We start from the raw sequence: 19,317 nt of genomic DNA on the forward strand, positions 1-19,317 counted from the left end.
AGCACTATCTCTGTCTTCTGTTTCACTACATGTTGGTCGTGTTGCCAAGGCAAGATGCAACAGTGATACCAAATCTGAAAAAAAAAAATAGGAAAAAAAAATAGGAAAGAAAACCGTAAAACCGAGATGATTCGAATCAAATCGAACTGGATTTTCGGTTCTGTTTGTATTCAATTTGGTTTGCAATTCGGTTTAATTTAACTGCTCATCTTAACGGTTCAGTTCGGTTCGGTTTTTCAAAAAAATCGAATCGAACCGAGCAATTGACACCCAAAAAAACGAAGAGGGTGGGCCCTATTGACCTCGATCTGTACTTCAACCAATCAACTCAGATGATCGAACCCCACTATCCTGCTCCCGTTACAGCGGAATATTCTCCCAGCAGGAACCCTTCTCATTTCTCACATCTCCGGCTCCAAAAATAGAGGTGGTGGGCGTAGTGCGTCTCTGTCGTCTCCGTTCCCATCTTTCGTTTGTCTTCTTCACTCGGTGACCACTGTGTAAGTTCCAGTTGTCAAGGCTTCCTTTTCCGATCGATTCCTTCGCTTTATTGCTGATCCCCTTGTTTGCATCGCTGATTCTCTCTCCTTCTGTCAGATTGGACGCCTGTTTTCCGGGTCCTCTGATTTCATTTGCTGCGGGCTGTGTCTTGCAGGATTCCATGGCTGATGAGGCGATTGTCAATAGCGCGAGCGATCCGGAGGTGGTGAATTGGCACCCGGCGGATCAGCGTGGGGTCGATTCCAAGGTAAATGACCTGACCCTGAAACTGAAGTTGTTGGAGCTTGAGAAATTCAATTTGTTGTGCGAGAATGATGAGACCAAGGAGAGGGTTGGCGAGCTGATGGCGGAGATCGAAAAGCTGAGGAACGGTGAGGGCGAGGCCAAAAAGGAGGTGGCGCGATTGAGGAGCGCGACGGAAAAGAAAGACCAGATAATCCAGGGCTTGAAGAGAGAGGTGGAGGGTTTAAAAAATGGCAGGGCAGAGAGCGATGTTAAAGTGAGGGAATTGGAGCTGAAGATTGGACAATCCGAAGTGAGGGAGACGATGTTGATGGTTGAGAAAGGGAAGGCCAAGAAGAAATTGACAGAGAGGGTTGAGGCGAAGGAGAGGGAGATTAGTGGGTTGAAGGAGAAGATTGGGGATTTGGAGGCGAGGATTGCAATGGTCGTGTCCAAGCTGCAAAGTTCGAAGAATGAGAAGAGTGCTGCGGAGGACGCATTGAGGATATCTGAGGAGAAGGCAAAGGAGATGGAGTCGAAACTGGTTGAATTGCAGAGGAAGTTAGAACAGGAAGAGAAGGTAATTACCGGATTGAAAGACAAGACAGCTGAGACCATCAGTGGGAGGCGAGAGATCTTCGACGAGACTGAAGACAAAGGGTGGAAACAGCAATGGCCGGTTGTGGCAGCAGGGTCCGCTGGAACTATTGTTTTGGCTACCGCTGTGGCCTATGTTTGCTACAGTAGGCGCCAAAGCTAGAATTCGGCAAAATAATGAGCAAGCACGGAGGAAACAGAAGAGAGAGATACAAAGAGCCTCAGAGGTTTTAAACTACTCTATGTTGTTTCAATTTTGTTAGATGCTACAGCTTTTTCTTTTGCTTTGCTTGGGGGCATCTCGCCGTTTGTTTGATTTCATATGTGGTCTTTCCAGAAGCTGAATCGTTATTACAAGCTATTGAGTAAGATGAAGTTTCCCCAATTTCCGTATACTTCAGTGATTGCTCGTGTTCCATGCTCATTGCTGTTGCCTTCAACTTGGATTTAGAATTTAGCAGAGTTTTGGTTCTGATACCCCGCTTATTTCTTCGCTGGCTGGCTGTTTCAATGGCATTATTGCTGCAATGTGTAGATATGTTAGTTCGATGCTCTACTTAAGCACGGCAAGAACTCCGGTCCGAGCTCTTCAAGTAATCATTCCTCAAAAGGGGTGGAGAAATCAAGTTATATCCTGAGGCAGGGTTTAGGAACCTCATTTTTTGCGGTATAACAACCAAAGCAGCTCATTTCCCAGCCAGGACCTTGCTTTGGGATCAATCTTCTTAAGTTGGTAAGACAAAGTAGGGATTTCACTTCACCATTATCGGCGATATCTCACAGGGCAAAGCCAGGAATGTGAGCATAACTCACTTCACATGAAGCTGCAGAATATTTTCACCATAAAAAAAAATGTTCATCAAAGCATGTTTCTATTCAGTAGAATGCTCAACACTAGGGGATTCTCCAGTGAGTTTCTTTCTTCCATTAATAGAGGAGCACAAAACAAATCCAAGTCTTTTCTCTGTTAATATGAGGATATGCAGTTTCGAGTTCCACCATCCCCCAACGCTATCTATCACCCTGAAAGAACGAAACTATAGAACACAACAATCAATTTCAAACCATTCATGCCATGTCTTTTCACTTGTTATAAGCGTTGGGGATCGGGGAAGGGTCAATTGGATCATACTTTGTATCATGTTTGTTCATTTTTGCGGGTAATGACACCCTTTTCATCAAGAAAATACGTGTTACCCTAATATAAAAGTCAGTTAACTTCCTTATTGTAGTAAAACGTGCTAATTAGCCTCTGTAAAAATAACTTGGAAATAACGAATTGTGTAAAGTTGGTTTTTAATGGTTTGACGAGATTGGAGACGTTTGGTTCAACTTATTGAAACTATTCGTATTTTGTACTTAGTTAAAACTGGTGTTTTCTAGTCCTCCATTAAGGCAGGTGCCACAGAACCACATTAATCTTGCGTTTCTTTGGATTTTGCATTCTTGTTTGCATCACATTGATGTGCCGTCCCCGACACTAAATATAAATCAAGGCCACCCAAAAACTATTCCAAGTACAAGAGCACATTGATGTTTTCTTTACAGAGTCCCCAACAGTGAATATAATCAGAAAGAGGCCCGTGTTAGGATTAGGTAGAGCTTGAAGGGGTCGATTCGGGTTGTCTTTTCGTTGGAACCCTGGGTCCTCCATAGTCATTAGCTAAAACAGAGAAAATCTTGCTGGCACACACTCTCTACAAGTCCTCAAGAACATCAACAAGATTCTTCTGAGCAGCTGCTTCACTCTAATGGTTTCGTATAAATTCTGTGCTTTTCGGAGAGGCAAGGAAGTTATTGGCGGTGGTCAGAAGTCACGACACTCGGCCGTTGTCAGAAATGACAACGATCGGCTATTATAGTGGTGGTTCTCTCACCATGACTAGCGAAACAATATCCGGATGCGTCACTCCATCACGTCATCGTCGAAAGATAATGGGGATTGCTAAGTTAATTTTACAGCTAATAAAAATAATTCAATTCTTGTTTATCTCACCCCCCCTGAGTTCCTCACAAGTCAGTATGTCTTTGATGGCTCTGTCAGGCAGCGCTGCCCGATCCACCTCGTTTAGAGTTATACTTCATCACAAAATTTCCGTGTCTCTTGATGGCAACTTATAAGGCAGCTTTCAGTTACGTAAGTGCAAAACCATCCTTTAAGAGGTTCTTTGAAAGAAACTACTGTTGATCCTTTGGCTGGCCAGCTCGCCCTCATTGGTATGTGTGAACCACCATTAACAGTTGAGTAGTTCATGTCTCCTGTTATTTGTGCCAAAGGGATCTTTAATTTAGAAAATTCTATAACACGAAAAGAGTAGCTATCTTCATCTTCCATTCTGATTGTCTTCAGTGCTTATTTTCATTTGACCCTTTTTAAGATAGGCAGTGATTAGGTCCGAATTCTGTAGAGTTGGTCTGGTAGTGTCAGCATACTGTATATCCCGACCATTAGATGGTTTTGTATGATTTTATGTACAGAATTTTTACCTCCTACTTTGATTCTCATGTTATGTTGAAGATCTGCCTATCCTGATATTTGGAGAAAACCGTGTTGAAAGATGAACCTCCAGTGGGTGGATATTGAGATGGTGGTGGATGAAATTTGAGTATCTGCTTTATGCTGTAGTTTTTGCATTGTGCACTTTGAAATGCTCGATCTAGAGGCTGGTTGGAGTCACTGGGTGTATAAGCTTTTGTTAATTTATTTCTGGAACATCAGTATCGAACGCACCAGCTTTTTGGCTTTCTCTGACGGAAGTGCTATTCTGAGATGGTTTTGATTTGTTGGCAACATTGTGCGGGGATTAAATGGCGCGAATAAAAATTAGAAGGCAGGAGCAAAAGATCATTTGGCCATCAAAGAACCCCTTGGTGTCATGTTAATTTGATCACCATCAAAGTATAGCATGTGAATATGAATTGTAGATTTCTTCCACGCTGCTGTTTCTCACCTGCACGGCAATAGAAGAAAACTTAGGTCGGTTCTGTACTGCCGTGTTAGATCATGACAAATGACACGGTAACCATGTGATTTTGCGCTGCATTTCTAAGTGTAGTTGCAGTGGCACCATTTCTTCCTTTGGCCCTGCAATTGCTTGAGTACTGTTATACTCAATTGGTGGGAAAAACTCTTAGCAGGACAAATGAGCAACCAGCGGCTAGTTCTGTTTCTTATTGATGCTTTCTCGTTACATCTAGACAAAAACTTTTGTGGCGGCACTGAAGCTATCGATTTTCTTCCTTCTTTTCCTTTCCCCTACGCAAGAAGGACAAATTTCCTGGGTTGCGATGTTCATGGGACAACTTCTCCTAGGCTTGTAAGAGGGACACTGTTTCAAGAAAATTGATGGTCCAGTAAGATGTGAATTTCGTGAAGGCACCACAATCCAGGAAGTGTTTGCTGTACTGAACACTGAATACCAGTGCAGAGACTCGTCCTCTCATGAAAGAACAACAAAGGAAGAGAAACTGATGACACTAACCAAGAGAATCAAAACACTGCCTAATCTTGCTCACTTCTTGATATGCAAGCAACATGTTGTCATACCTCCACACGAGCTTGTATACATGCGACGGAGTGGTACGTATGCGACTGCGATGCTGGTACAGTGCCTTTATTAAAACTCAGTCTCCACCTCGATGGAATCTGGAGGCCTCCTAGCAGATTCACTGACGTAGACACATCACTGCTCTGATTAGTAGTCTCATTCAACTTACAAAGAACAGCAAAATTCCACCATTGGCTTGGTAGGACCTAAATGTGTATACAAGTAAATTGACACAGTAGGTCCGGTGCTGGACATTGCAGGGAGTTGCATTTGGGCTGCCACATCGATGACAGTAGTAATGTCCACTCACGAACTGATTTACTTTCTTTTTTACCCACCTTAAGGTTGAATTTGTTTCGTAAAAAATGAACAATTTGAAAAATATTTTACTAAGTATGATTGCTTAAAATAATTAATCAATTGAAAAATTATTTGCGTTATCAACAACAATTAATATCCGAATTACGAAAATGACTTTTATTTATTCATTTTTGTAAGCCACTTCCAAATCGTTTATTTTTTGTGAAAAAAAGAGAGCTTTGACTTATCTCCCAACAATGACACCTTGGTCATTTCCATCCAAGATCATCATCACCGTCCTTCTATTCTCTCCCTGGGAGTTCCAGGGCTGCGATGGCCACTTCTTCAGCTTCAAGATGCATCACCGATTCTCTGAGCCTGTCAAGAAATGATCCCGGTCCCCGGCAGGTGATTGGCATAGGAAAGGGAATCAGGAGTACAATGCCGAACTAGCCCACCATGATCGGGCACTTGGCAAGCGCAGTTTGTCTGGTTCTGATTCGGTGCTGGCATTTTCCAATGGCAACTCGACTTTGAAGATCAGCTCCTTGGGATTGAATGATATCCACAAAGATTGGTTATTTGTACAAGTCATATTTGAGTTCTCAGTTGGATGCTTGGAGAGAACTCATTAGCCTTTTTGCTTAATGCTTTCATAGTCCTTGTTCGGCCCTTTTGTTCAAATTTTTCGAAAGGTAAAATTATCTGCATTGAATTCTTGTTTTCGATTCAGTCATCAAGATTATTGGAACATTCAACTTCCCGCATGAAGGACTTGTATTAGAGTTGCCATGCTCTCTTGGGCTTGTGGAAAGAATTGGTTTAGTGTTTAGCTCATGCAAGGGGATTTTGTTTTCTGGTTCTTGAATTGAAATGTTTCTTATAAGAGCATAGAGATCATTTCCCGGTAAATTCTTGCAAAGGATGTTCTTTTCTGGGTTTCTTTGGCGGCTACCTCAGTCTGTATGACGCGACAGTGCAACTTGATACGCCAGGAGTGAAATTCTTGGTGGCCCTTGACATTGGCAGGGACCTTTTCTGGGTCCCATGTGATTGCCTCGACTCCTCTTAATCTCAGGATCATCGGATATTTTCCCCTGAGTGTGTGGTCCATCCGACAGAGAACACAAAAAGATGGCAAATGACTGAAGGGAAATATAGGAACGATGAACATCATGGCACTAGATGTCCCCTTGCGTTCTGAGGAACTACTATGTTCAGAGATCAAAGTGCACGAGTGTGGGGCATACAATTCTTTAGTTAGCTGGTATAGCTGTCAGTCCCTTGTATGTTATAACCTCAATATGAATTACAATCTTTTGATCCAGGGATATAATCTCGGCACTTAGTGCTTACAACCCTTCGGTATCATCGACAAGCAAAACGGTGACTTGCAGCAACCGTCTTTGCACATGGGGCAGCGATTGGGTAAGACCACTCAACAGTTGACCATATTCCGTGTCCTAAATATGGCTAGAACTTCGAGTTCTGGGGCTTTGGTACAGGATGTCCTACATTTAATTGAATGAGCCCAAGCTATGAACATGTTGCGCCTGAAGCGTTCCGCTAAGTTCTTGAGCATCACATCTTTGATCTTCACAGCCTCTGAATTCCTTCGATCAACATCAATATAACAGAGTATGCTTTTGGGAGTGCGCAATCATATTTGCATAAGGCATATCTTGATATCGGTTTCAATTAGCAATGTCAATGCTGTTGTGGACAGGTAAAGAGTGGTTCTTTCCTGGATATTGCAGCTCCCAATGGCTTGGTTGGCCTCCGGATGGGGAATATATCGGTACCTGAAATTTTGTCGAGGGAGGGCTATATAGCAGACTCGATCTCAATGTGTTTCGAGCATGATGGGACGGGAAGGATCAATTTTGCGAATAAAGGTCGTCCTGACCAGGACGAGACCTCTTTTTTTTTTTTTTTTATCGGAACCGTCAAAGTAAGTGGCAACTTCTCAGTATGATAGAGTTCATTTTCTGTAAGAAGAAACTTACCCTGCAACTCATGTCCATAACTACTTTTGCAGACCAAGCTATAATGTCACTGTTGATTCAAATTCAGATAGGAATGACGCAACTTGACACGAATGTGGGGCATACAATTCTTTAGTTAACTGGTGTAGCCGTCAGTCTCTTGTATCGTTATAACCTCAATATGAATTACAATCTTTTGATCTAGGGATATAATCTCAGCACTTAGTACTTACAACCCTTCAGTATCATCGACAAGCAAAACGGTGACTTGCAACAACAGTCTTTGCACATGGGGAGCGATTGGGTAAGACCACTCAGCAGTTGACCATATCCCGTGTCCTAAATATCGGCTAGAACTTTGAGTTCTGGATCTTTGGTATGGGATGTCCTACATTTAATCGAAGGAGACCAAGCCATGAACATGTTGCGCCTGAGGCATTCTGCTAAGTTCTTGAGCATCACATCTTTAATCTTCACAGCCTCTGAATTCCTTCGATCAACATCAATATAACAGATTATGCTTTTCGAAGTGTGCAGTCATATTTGCATAAGGCATATCTTGATACCGGTTTCAATTAGCAATGTCAATGTAGTTGTGGACAGGTGTAGAGTGGTTCTCTCCTGGATATTGCAGCTCCCAATGGCTTGCTTGGCCTCTGTACGGGGAAGATATCGGTACCTGGCATTTTGTCGAGGGAGGGCTATATAGCAGACTCGTTCTCAATGTGTTTCGGGCACGATGGGAGGGCTATATTAGAACAGTTTAGATCACTGCTTAGCTCATTGATGCCCCAATAAGACAACCAGTTCAACAATTTGGAAATACGAAGAAAATTACTCAACCAGTCTTGAAATTATTGTATATATGTTAATTTAGTCTTAAGTTTTTTTAATCTTATCAATTCAGTCCTAAACCTTTGAGCGAAATTGCAACATAAGCCTCCTGGCCAATTTTCATCCAGAATCACTAGCTTGGCAGTCCATTCATTTGCGAGCTATCTACGTGGCACATCGACACGTCGCCAATTTTAGGCAAAAATCAGCCTAAAGGACTATATTGGAATATTATGAAAAGGTTGAGGACTAAGTTGGTGAAATTGACACTGTACAATAGATTTAGGATTTTTTTTTTCTATTGAAATATAGATTTAGGATTGACTGGACAATTTTTCTCAAAAGTATTTACAAATACAAGGGGCCACATATAATAATTAAATTTAGTCTCGCCATTTCCGAGAATTTGACTTTAACTTCAATAATGGAAATTTTTTTTTGTCAAATAATAATGGACATTTGAATTTCCACGTTTTCTAGAATTTAATAACATTATGTTTCCAGTAACTTTTTTTGTTTCTTGGTGGGCAAAAGTGTAGGAAGAGGAAGATCTTAAGAACTTTGGGCGACAATATCGGGGTATTCCGGGGTAAAAAAGTCAATTTTCCATCGAATTGTTATTGGATACCGAGGACTTAGAGACTCTTCTAAATCTGTGTAGAAAGTATCTTCAACCACTTTTCACAACCACCAATTCAATTTTCCGTCGGACTATCCAATCTAATTCAAGACACCAAAAACCCTAAACCGGTATATCTGTGACAAATGTATCTTAAATTAATTCTTTTGACCACGAAATATCTCAAACCGATACACATGTGATAAATTTACCCTCCGTTAAATTGAGTTAATAACACGAAAAATTTCAAATTGATAAACCCGTGACAAGCGGAGGACAAAAACCCCAAATTGATATACCCGTCAACCGCCACGTGCCATTAGACTCAGCAATTTAACGGTTAAATTTAACGAAAATTGACGGAGGGGTATATTTGTCATAGGTGTATCAGTTTGGGATAAATTTATCACAAGTGTACCGGTTTGGAATTTTTTGTAGTCAAAAAAATAGTTTGGGGTAAATTTGTCACGGGTGTACCGGTTTGGGGTTTTACGTGGTATTAACCCTAGATTTAAAGGTAATTTAGGAAAAGAATATTGTAGAACAAGCAAGACTCAAGATATGAAATTTAAATGAAATTTTGAACATGTGAAAGATACTGAAATTATGATTACGGTAATGATATAAATAAACTCTTTTCTCGACATGAAATAAAATTGAGATGGTATGATTATCATATTGATATTATTAACTTCCATAAATACATTCATTGTATTGAAGTATATGGTTATTATCGTTCTGATAACTTATATGAAGCTTTTTTTTTTTAAATGTTGCCCTAAAGTTTTTATATTCATGATTTTATTTTTCAGATCCTTCTGCTTAGATAAGACAACATTGGGTTTCCATATTTTTCAAGCAGCTTAAAAAAAAATAAACAGTTTTTTCCTCGAAAATAATAATTCGAGACCTTTGGTGCATTTGCTGCGCGAAAAAACTCAATAATTTCAAAAAATAATTTTAATTTCTTATATTGCTCGAAAAACGAGTTAATAAAATATGTCAACATTAATAGCAACAACCTAGACCTAAACAGGTTCGTCAAAAAAGAAAACATTTTTGCTAGTTCATTTATATTCTCTGACGTAGCATATCTAACGTTTGCTTTGTTCCGGATAATATATTAATATACACAAAATTGTAAATTGAATTGGAATCACCCATAATAAAGAGATCCAAATCAATAGTAAATAATAAGTGTTGACTTTTTTTTTTTTTAAAAAAATCCAAACTGGTACACATTCATGCCACATTTATATACCATCCATTAAATTCCATCAAATTTTTATGAAATGTGAAAAAACTTGAATGACGCGATCAGTCCACGCGAAAATTCATACTTCTCTTTTTTTATTATTTTTCACTCAAAACGCCACGACCTCAAATTTGTCTTCTTATTTATTGCTTCAATTAGCACACGTTTGCATTCGCCTTCGTCTTCACTGCTTCATCTTTGTCTTCGTTTTCGTGACTCGTTCAAGCACACTCTTCTTCTCGAGCATGCTGTTCTATCCAACTCAATCATGTTCGCGAAACTAACAAACGCAGCCTCGAGCAGATGTGTCAGGGCTAATCATAAACAAAGCAAGCAAACGACGCGTGCCCAACGTTCATTGCGGTTTCTGTTTTCCCCTTCTGGGAACAACATTAGCCAACGATAAGACGTTAGAATTAAAGAAGAGTGCAGAAGAATCCGAGTCCGCTTGGTTAACTTATCACTTTTGTCACCAGAAACATCCCAACAAAGTATCCAAAAATTGTTGACAGATGAATGTTTCCTCAAATCATGGCCACATGCTCCGAACAAGTCCGAATCCCAAGCAAAGCATTTATCATATTCTTGTATCATCTATCTCTATCTTGAGAAGACGAGACCAAAGATCATCCAGTTTCTCTGATGTCGCCGAGATCGAGCTCGCCGAGCTTGAGCGCTTAAGCCCCGCTTCCTCGAAAGTCTTCTTCATCTGGCATCGTATCCTAAAAGGACCTGCAGCATTGGCAAGAGTTTGTGAGATTATATAGCGAATCTTCGTCATGCTACAAACTGATGTTGCCTTTCTTTGGATTTTGCATTCTCATTCGCATCACATTGATTTTTAGTACAAGAACACATTCATCTTTTATTATGCTGTCCCCGACACAAAAATATAGATCAAGGCCAGCCAAAAACTATTCCAAGTACACGAGCACATTGGTGGTTTCTCCTACACTGTCCCCAACAGTTAATATAATCAGATTCATTCCAATGAAAACTATTCCAGGTACTGCATATTTGTGCAATTAGACTAGACCCCATAGCATAACTTGACTTCTTCGCCAGAAAAGGAAGAATCGGTGAAAAGGCCAAGAAGTAACTAAGAAATTTAGGAACAAGGAAGACAAAGCTTAAAGTTACAGATTATCATGACATAACACTTTCTCAGCTCATTCCACTAAGGAAGATGAAAGAATCTAAATGTACCGAATGAAAGCGAATGAATAGGGTAAGTTACCACAAATCCAACAGACATTTGAGCTCATTGGTCTACCTAACAAGACAGACATTTAACTGGTAAAGAACTCATATCTATCCGAATCACATCTCAAACACTTCCAATAAATAACCAAAGAAAGAGCACTGGGTTAACAAACAGAGCAGCAAGAGATAAGAAGTACCTAATACCCGGCTGTTGCAGACATCTATGTACCCAGTGTCAACAAGAACCTTCTCTCTCTTAGCCAATTCAATATCCTCGTCCACCATCATCTCCACCAACTTCTCGAACCCAACCTTGGCCTTCCAACCCAACACCTCCTTGGCCTTAGTTGCATCTCCCCTCAACTGGTCGACCCCCGCCGGCCTGGGCGGTATCTCATTATCATAAACCACATAGTCCAGCCATTCGAGCCCCACATATTCAAACGCCGTCCTCATAATCTCGTCCACCGTGTGCGCCTCCCCCGTCCCGACCACGTAGTCATCAGGTTTTCGTTGCTGCAGCACCATCCACATCGCCTCCACGATTCCCCAGGAACAACTTGCTCTGCAGCCCCATCTTGATCCGCCCCACAGCCCATCTTGATCCGCCCCAAAATCTCAATTCTACCATAAAATTTTTGTCTTTCATAACAAATCACTAATTTTTACTTGAGTCGCAAATCTACTTAAATTAATCTTCTGTTCAAAATTTTTCGTTGACAATCGAGAGATTGAAAACTCCCAAGCACAAGTTATTTGAGTTTCTCGAAGGCGAGCTCCCTAAGCACGAGAGATGAAAAGTAGAGCAGGTACGTGAAAAAGCTACGTAAGATTACTAATAGCAATTTAGGACGGATGGTTAATGGGATCCATTTGGGACTCAAAGTAAAAGTTGATTTTTGGGATATGTTCACTAGAAGTCTTAAAACTTATCATGAAGGTGCAATTGAATCATAAAACTTTCACAAAATGCAATCGATTTCTAAAACTTGTCAATTTGATGTAATCGAGTCATTCCGCTAACTCCGTCCATTTAAGCTAATTTTCTGCGAAAGACGATTCACGGGTCACTTGTCGACGGAGCTTCTGATGCTAATTTTCCGGGCAAAATTGTGTGCAGTGTCTGAGCCTTCTCGCTGTCCCAATTCATCCCGAGCTTGAGGCCGTGTGACGGTACCAGCCCTTGTAGCCGAACCGGGAAAGTCCACGATGTAGTGCTGTTTTTGGCCCTGTACTGCATATCCGTCGGCACCGGGGGCCACAAGCCGTTCCTGCAGAGCTTTGGGGCCGAGCAGTTCGACGACAACCCGACGAAGAGCGGAAGAAGAAGAAGATGTCCTTCGTACCGGTGGAACTTTGCACTCTGCTGTGGCCGCTTGCTGGGGGTGACGATCATAGTCTATGTCCAGGACAATGTGAGTTGGGGCGTCGCGGATCTTGTCCATGCCGTCACGATGGCGTTCGCGATCAGGACTTTCTACGCGGGGAGGTCCTATTACCGGTACTGAGCTCCCGAAGGAAAACCTCTCCCGCCGTTACTGCATGTTTTGGTCGCGGCAATCCGGAAGCGAAACCTGCCGCATCCTTCGAGTCTGGACTCGCTCTTCGAAGCCCCGACATCAGAGAGTTCTCACAAGCGATTCCTTCACCACACAAATCGACTGAGGTAAGCAACAAAAACCCGAGTCGATCTTGTATCGATACAGGCCTTCTCGAAGTACAAATTTCAGGCTTCTCTTGGTTATTCCTAGTCCTGCCACTCTCGATCAAGCTTCACCGGTTTTAAATCGATTCGTATATGAACAGATTCTCCGACAGGGGAGGAGGCCTCCAATGGAGAGATATATGATCCGTGGAGACTTGCAACAGTGACCCAAGAGGAAGAGATGAAGCTCGTGTTGAACATGACCCCCATTTGGCTGACCTCACTGCCCTTCGGGATATGCATCGCGCTGGCCTCGACTGTCTTGGTCAAGCAAGGCGCGGCGATGGACCGGAGGATCGGTGGTGGGGGCCGCGGCTTCGAGATCCCCGCGGCCAGCACCTTCGCCCACGGCACCGGGGGATGATAATCTCGGGGACCATGCATGAGAAACTGCTTGTCCCGATCCTGAAGAAATCCACGGGCAACGAGAGAGGCATAAACATACTCCAGCGAATCGGATTTGGTATGATCTTCTTAGTCGCAGCGATGGTCGAGGCGAAGCGGCTAAGGACATGGAAACACAGCATCCTCGTGCGAGGAAGGGCGATGACCAAACCGTCCATGAGCGTGTTCTGGCTAGCGCTGCCGTTCCTCATCCTCGGCCTTGGGGACGGGTTCACGCTCGTAGGCCTGCAAGAGTACTTCTACGACCAAGTCCCCAACTCGATGAGGAGCCTCAGGATCGCGATCTACCGGAGCGTGATCGGGACGGGAGCTTCCTGAGCAGCTTCCTCATAACGAACGACGACCACCTCACAAGGCGGGCCGACAGCGGCTGCAAAGGGATGGGTCGGGAAGGACCTAAACTCAAGCCGCCTCGACCGGTTCTACTGGCTGCTCGCGGCAATAAATCTGGCGAACCTTTGCGTTCATGTGGCCATTGCAAGGAAGCACACCTACAAGAATGTGCAGAGGAGGGAGGTGGTTGTGAAAAGATTGCAGAGAAAATGGTGAAGAAGATCATGAGGCAAGGGCTTGCTGATTGCCGTAGTCCAAATTGAAAGTTTGGTCATCCAAGAATGTACGGCTTTGTGCAATATCGCTAGATTAATCATCATCTTGACTTATAGCAATATTTACACCCGCTACTCCTTACGGTATCGGCGTCCATCACAAATTTGTTGACTCGCTACACCTTATCGTGAATGGCACGTCTTTGATCGGACTCAAATTGATCCAAAGAAAGATAATTTTCGGTACACGGGTGGAATAGAGGTATGAAAACCAAATGAGGAAAAGGCCAAGAACTTCCATACATAAAGTATGAGATGGTGATACACATATGTACATTCTTTAATTTTAGCTGTCATTTTCAATTTATTTGTAAATGGGTTTTTGTTCCGTATCAAGATTTCTTATTGATGAGCTCTTTAATGTAAAATCTTAATGACATTAAATAAAATTATCGAGTTCAAACATAAAAAATGTTGGGCAATTAGATTTCACGAAATTAGTCGTGAGAATCATTATAAAATCCCGATCAAGTTGGAGATGTTCGAACGAAATAAGAAATAATTATAAACCCAAAAGTTTAGTACGATCGAATCTTAGGGAAGAGAGAATTTCGAGACATATTAATTACACTTACAATGTGGAATGTTCGGTAATATCCCTTTTAATGTAAGCGCCGTTTATTTAGTGAAGAATACATAATTTGAATTTTTTTAGAATAATTGTTTATATTAATTATAAAAATAAAATGAAAAATGCTTTCATTATTTAAAGAAAATGTTTAATTATGGTTATCGATAATAAAAATATGTTTATTACAAATCAGTAAGAATGAATTTTCGAAATTGGCCCTCCAAGCAAAACTACAAACTCTACACGACCGTTTCTGCAATTCCTTAAACTTTTCCATCTGTGTGTCTGTCCTTTTCTTCGCCCATCGACTGCAAGAATTCTTTGTGATTCAGCATTTCGCTTTCTCGCACTTTTTCTCGAGAAAAACTGTTCTTTATTCGCCCTAGAAAATCCGACCTCGACCTCGACCTCGACCTCGACCGAATCCCTCTCACTATTCTCTCAGAGAAATCCATCAATGAACGAGCGAGCGTCGTAATCTCTTCGCCCCAGCACGATTAAGGGATTCCGAGAGAGGCGCTCCGTCAATGGCTGCGCAAGCGCAGGGCACGGCTATGGACCCCGTCGCGCTGGACGACATAATCGAGCGGCTGATCGAGGTCCGATCGTCGAGGCCCGGGAAGCAAGTGCAGCTCTCGGAGTCGGAGATCAAGCAGCTCTGTGTCGCCTCCAGGGATATCTTCATGCAACAGCCCAACTTGCTCGAGCTGGAAGCGCCCATCAAGATTTGTGGTATTGTTCGTAATTTCTAGTCCTTTGTTAGTTGCCGCATGGTTATACCTAGTCAGCCCGAGCTGCTAGTTTCCTAATTTACTGGCGTTCAATTGATATGAATATTGTGCTTGTTCATTGGTTTTGTCGGTGTTTGGATTGTAGATATCGGAAGTGGTGTGTGGAAATGAGACTTTTTTTTTTGTTTGCCTTATGCTTTTTCCCCTCTTGGCTCATAGTGGCAATGGAGATGAGAGTTTTGCAGGCTCAGGCTGTTCCTGTTGGAAAAGCCCCACGAATTTTGCCTCTGGTATTATCACATCAGGAAAGAAAAATTCTTTGTTTATACTATGTCTTTTAAACCATCTGATAAGTGAATCTATTGCAGTGTAAGTGCGATACATACTAGATTGTTAAGGTTACTGAATCTATTGCAGTGTAAGTGCGATACATACTAGATCATATAATGATGAAAATACAAAAGAATACTCGTCCAAACAAGGAACTAAGACTGAATGGCCGGTTGTGTGTGTCTCCCTCCTGGAAATGTAGGTTTTGTCCGGTGTTTATGGTAATATTCTTGGAAACTGAGTTTGCAAGGGGACGTTGAAGGTTTAGGAAGCAAAATATTCTGTGAAGGGCTGGAATTTGAGTTAGTGTGATGGGAACTGAGGGAACAGGACTTAATTTGTATAATATCATGCAGGCACTAAGAGTTTATTGCTATTCAGAATATTTAGGGGGTTAGATGATATGTGTTCTTCAGTGTTGGCTTGAGCGAGTGTTGCATTGAGATCTAATATGTCACTGTACTGATGCTCAGGGGGTAACCCTTTATTGAAAAAACATAATTTAATCGGATCTCTAGAGTTTAATGTTGATCATCGTGAATGTTGCCACAAATTTGATTTGCGTGTCCATTGGCAAATAGGAGGGGATATGTTGGCTCTTGGTCTGAATTAGTGAAATTAACAAATCTTTAGGAAGGATGAGGGTGTGGCTATGCTTTGATAGAGAGAAGGATTTTCGTAAACCAACGATGCCTTGTATGCTGACAACATGTCAACATTGCATTGACGATGACCCAAATAGGTTGAAACTGAACTCTGAGTTTGGGGGAGCCAGTCAAAAAGTATTTCTTTGCTTTTTCTCTGAAACTTTGCCTTTTTGGCAGAAACCAAAAAGAATCAAATTTCAAAAATGATGTTGAATTAATTCCAAAGAACTGTCGAACTTCTACAATTTGTATGTTTGTAAAGCTTCAAGCGTCTAAAAATTTGCAATTCAAAACTATACAAGAAAATGCATAAGCAAAATGAAAAGGTGAGAGTCTCCCCAAATACATCTTAGTTCCAGCACGACGATATTAATAGCTATTAAGTTTTATTTTATCTTATTCTTTCATATCGAATAGTGATTTGTCTATTGCATCACTTGCAATTGTAAAACATCATTTGAATTAGGAATTCTTCAGCGGAATAAGAGTAGACCTTTGCTCATGTAGAATGAAAAGTGGCTACTTCTTAGTGGCATGAGTTTGCTGACTGACTATTTCTGATTCTTTGTTGGAGGTAATGTTGTGTGGGTGTAGCTGGGGTCTCAGGGAGCATAGTGGCAGATTGTCACATACATTTGCACTTACCTTGTGATACTTGGATTTTATCATGCTATCATAATGTTAATATTTCTTTTGGGCTTTAGGTGACATTCATGGACAGTACAGTGACCTACTGAGGCTTTTTGAGTACGGCGGTTTTCCTCCGAATGCCAATTACTTATTTCTAGGAGACTATGTGGATCGCGGCAAGCAGAATTTGGAGACGATATGCCTTTTGCTTGCCTATAAGATCAAGTATCCAGAGAACTTCTTTCTTCTGAGAGGAAATCATGAATGTGCTTCTATTAATAGGATATATGGATTTTATGATGAATGCAAGCGGCGTTTTAATGTGAGACTTTGGAAAGCCTTTACCGACAGTTTCAATTGCCTCCCAGTCGCGGCTCTTATTGATGACAAAATACTATGCATGCATGGTGGTCTTTCTCCTGACCTGACAAACTTGGATCAAATAAGAAATCTACCACGCCCAACTGCTATTCCTGACACAGGCCTGCTTTGTGATCTGCTTTGGTCCGATCCTGGCGGTAGGGATATGAAAGGATGGGGTATGAATGACAGAGGGGTCTCATACACCTTTGGTGCAGATAAAGTGTCAGAATTATTAACAAAGCATGATTTGGACCTTGTTTGTCGTGCTCATCAGGTATGGCCTTTCATGTTCTCTATGTTGTTATTTCTTTCTATTTTTTTAATCATTCTAATGTATTTATCCTGAAAAAATGGTTATTGGACCTAGGTTGTTGAAGACGGATATGAATTTTTCGCAGATAGGCAACTAGTGACTATATTTTCAGCTCCGAACTACTGTGGTGAATTTGATAATGCTGGTGCAATGATGAGCGTTGATGAGAATTTGATGTGCTCCTTCCAAATTCTTAAGCCAGCAGAGAAGAAAGCTAAGTCATTGATGTCAACAAAGATGTGATGCTTGCTGTACTGTAATTCTTCGATGAGGTCCGATCAATGCTGCTCTATGTCTTTTACATTTTTATGATGTCATAGCGGTACTTTCACTTCTGTTTAAGTGGAAACTTGCACCAATATCTTCACATCAGAACAGTTGCTAGCTGTGATGATTGTTTTCTTTCTTTATTCCTCAACTGCATTCATGCCCAGTTTGTTAGTTGCGCCGGTTCATAGCAATTAGTCAACTACATCTCATTTCTCTTTTGCCCGATTTCTTAGTTTTACCCAAGGGGTTTATACGAATGGAATATCCGTGCACTCGTGCTATTCCTAGTATATTCAACTTTATAATACCAAAAATATCTTGAGAATACTCCATTGGTTAGTGTGGCTAGATTGGAGATTTCTTCAAGGCTTTTGTAGATTCTGGTGGCGATAATCAATCTCTGAGATCTGGATATTATCTTATTCTGAGTACTCAACCATTGGAAGCTCAGCGTACTAATTTCGTGCCATCATCTAGCAACTCCCTTTCTTTTCTTTTCTTTTTTTGTCACCATGAATATTTTTGGGAAGTAGGTAGAAGTGAAACCAAGTTTAGCAGATGCTGTAATGGATGACTGATTCTGATCCTGGTTTTCTCTGTTCTTGCTGCTCCTCTCATGCAGAGATTCTTCCCTTGTGGCTCAGGATGCGGCAAAAACCTGAAGATCACTATTATATATGGCTTTTTAACATCTGCGTTTGGTGTAAATGCCAGTCTGCTGTTTGAAAGACCTTCCCGATGCCATTGTGAAGACAACTTCTCGGGCACAAATAAATGCCATTCCCCGGTAATTTATCTGCTGCACTTGTTTATGTAACTGGCCTAGGCGTGCTTATTTGAGATACTCGTGAAGGTCAGTCTGTACTGGTAATGATGTCTGTATTGATTCAGCTGTTTGTTAGGGAGAAAAAGAAACGGGGTGACATTTTGGCACCTACAAATGCATTAGAATGTGCTCTCTTGCCATTAATATGCAAAGGTTTTTTTTTTTTTCACATGCACCAACTATATCCTCGTAAGACTCTCACAATGGCTAGTGTGCAATTTTCCTTGTTGACCCCTAATGTTGTGGATATTTGATCTCTACTGGTTTGTGAGTTCAGTATCAGTAAAGCCTCTTGGCGACATGGGTCGCTGTGCTTCTCTCACCCTGTGGTTGCAAAGCCTGTCACTGTGCCTCTGTCTGCGGGGTGGTTGCTGTGCAATTCATAAGCCCATGCTTGAGCTGATGAGTCAGAGCAAAGCTGGGTATTGGTGTTTTGAGATTTGAAAGCTTTGTTAGTGCAGAGGCATGGCACGATAGGACCAGCAGATGACCGGTTAGTCCGATGATCTGTTTTGCTGGGAGTGACTCTTTTTACTATACTAAGATACTCACATTAGAAACAGGGATGCCGGCACTTGATCTCATAAATCTGTCCACATCATTTTTTTTTCTGAAAATGCTGTGCTGGCGGCGACCATTGTCTCTCTTAGAGGACCCAAACAACATGAATTTTATAACAGTAATTGAGAATGAGAGAGTTATCCTTATACACTGTGTCGATGTATCGTGCCGCGGTAATCAACAGGAGCCGCCAGACATTATAATTATGTTCCTTCCATCACCATTATATGTCAAGATTAAGGTAGTAGTTAGCGGGGCTTGTGGGGTCGATGTTGATGGGGTTCAATCATGGC

The 19,317-nt window shown here is 41.6% G+C and overlaps 2 protein-coding genes, 2 long non-coding RNA genes and 2 pseudogenes across 7 annotated transcripts; 5 read left to right on the forward strand and 1 right to left on the reverse strand.

Annotated features, from left to right (window-relative positions):
* Nucleotides 1–479: 479 nt before the first annotated feature.
* LOC115736794 (peroxisomal and mitochondrial division factor 2-like) lies at nt 480–1,703 on the forward strand. Its single transcript, XM_048284464.1, has 2 exons — nt 480–501; nt 656–1,703. Exon 2 carries the CDS (start codon nt 662–664, stop codon nt 1,481–1,483), a length of 822 nt encoding a protein of 273 aa, XP_048140421.1. The 5' UTR covers nt 480–501; nt 656–661; the 3' UTR covers nt 1,484–1,703.
* A 4,605-nt stretch (nt 1,704–6,308) lies between these two features.
* Nucleotides 6,309–7,270, forward strand: LOC125316350. Its single transcript, XR_007199587.1, has 3 exons — nt 6,309–6,407; nt 6,497–7,063; nt 7,207–7,270. It is a non-coding gene; the product is annotated as an uncharacterized LOC125316350 (long non-coding RNA).
* Nucleotides 7,271–11,043: 3,773 nt separating this feature from the next.
* On the reverse strand, nt 11,044–11,695 carry LOC125316262 (annotated as a pseudogene).
* A 162-nt stretch (nt 11,696–11,857) lies between these two features.
* Nucleotides 11,858–13,811, forward strand: LOC115736577 (annotated as a pseudogene).
* An 823-nt stretch (nt 13,812–14,634) lies between these two features.
* On the forward strand, nt 14,635–18,607 carry LOC115736793 (serine/threonine-protein phosphatase PP1 isozyme 4). Of its 4 annotated transcripts, none has more exons than XM_048284463.1 (4): nt 14,635–14,742; nt 14,807–15,085; nt 16,766–17,328; nt 18,260–18,607. In XM_048284463.1, exons 2-4 carry the CDS (start codon nt 14,881–14,883, stop codon nt 18,452–18,454), a joined length of 963 nt encoding a protein of 320 aa, XP_048140420.1. In that variant the 5' UTR covers nt 14,635–14,742; nt 14,807–14,880; the 3' UTR covers nt 18,455–18,607. The 4 variants fall into 4 exon arrangements, with proteins under 4 accessions (XP_048140420.1, XP_048140419.1, XP_030524517.1 ...); XM_030668656.2 differs by adding an exon at nt 17,422–17,639 and having other exon boundaries at nt 14,645–15,085; nt 18,260–18,508; XM_048284462.1 differs by having other exon boundaries at nt 14,640–15,085.
* Nucleotides 15,092–15,542, forward strand: LOC125316351. The gene is made up of 2 exons (XR_007199588.1): nt 15,092–15,437; nt 15,483–15,542. It is a non-coding gene; the product is annotated as an uncharacterized LOC125316351 (long non-coding RNA).
* Nucleotides 18,608–19,317: the final 710 nt, after the last annotated feature.

This window comes from Rhodamnia argentea, chromosome 8 (genome assembly GCF_020921035.1).
Source record: "Rhodamnia argentea isolate NSW1041297 chromosome 8, ASM2092103v1, whole genome shotgun sequence".
Classification (NCBI taxonomy): Eukaryota; Viridiplantae; Streptophyta; class Magnoliopsida; order Myrtales; family Myrtaceae; genus Rhodamnia; species Rhodamnia argentea.

Excerpts from the sequence above, each read along its gene's own strand:
- LOC115736794 (XM_048284464.1), top strand. The coding sequence starts at position 662 with ATGGCTGATGAGGCGATTGTCAATAGCGCGAGCGATCCGGAGGTGGTG.
- LOC115736793 (XM_048284463.1), top strand. The coding sequence starts at position 14,881 with ATGGCTGCGCAAGCGCAGGGCACGGCTATGGACCCCGTCGCGCTGGAC. Across the intron at positions 15,086-16,765 it reads AGCGCCCATCAAGATTTGTG|GTGACATTCATGGACAGTAC; the intron begins GTATTGTTCGTA and ends TTTGGGCTTTAG. Across the intron at positions 17,329-18,259 it reads TTGTTTGTCGTGCTCATCAG|AGATTCTTCCCTTGTGGCTC; the intron begins GTATGGCCTTTC and ends CCTCTCATGCAG.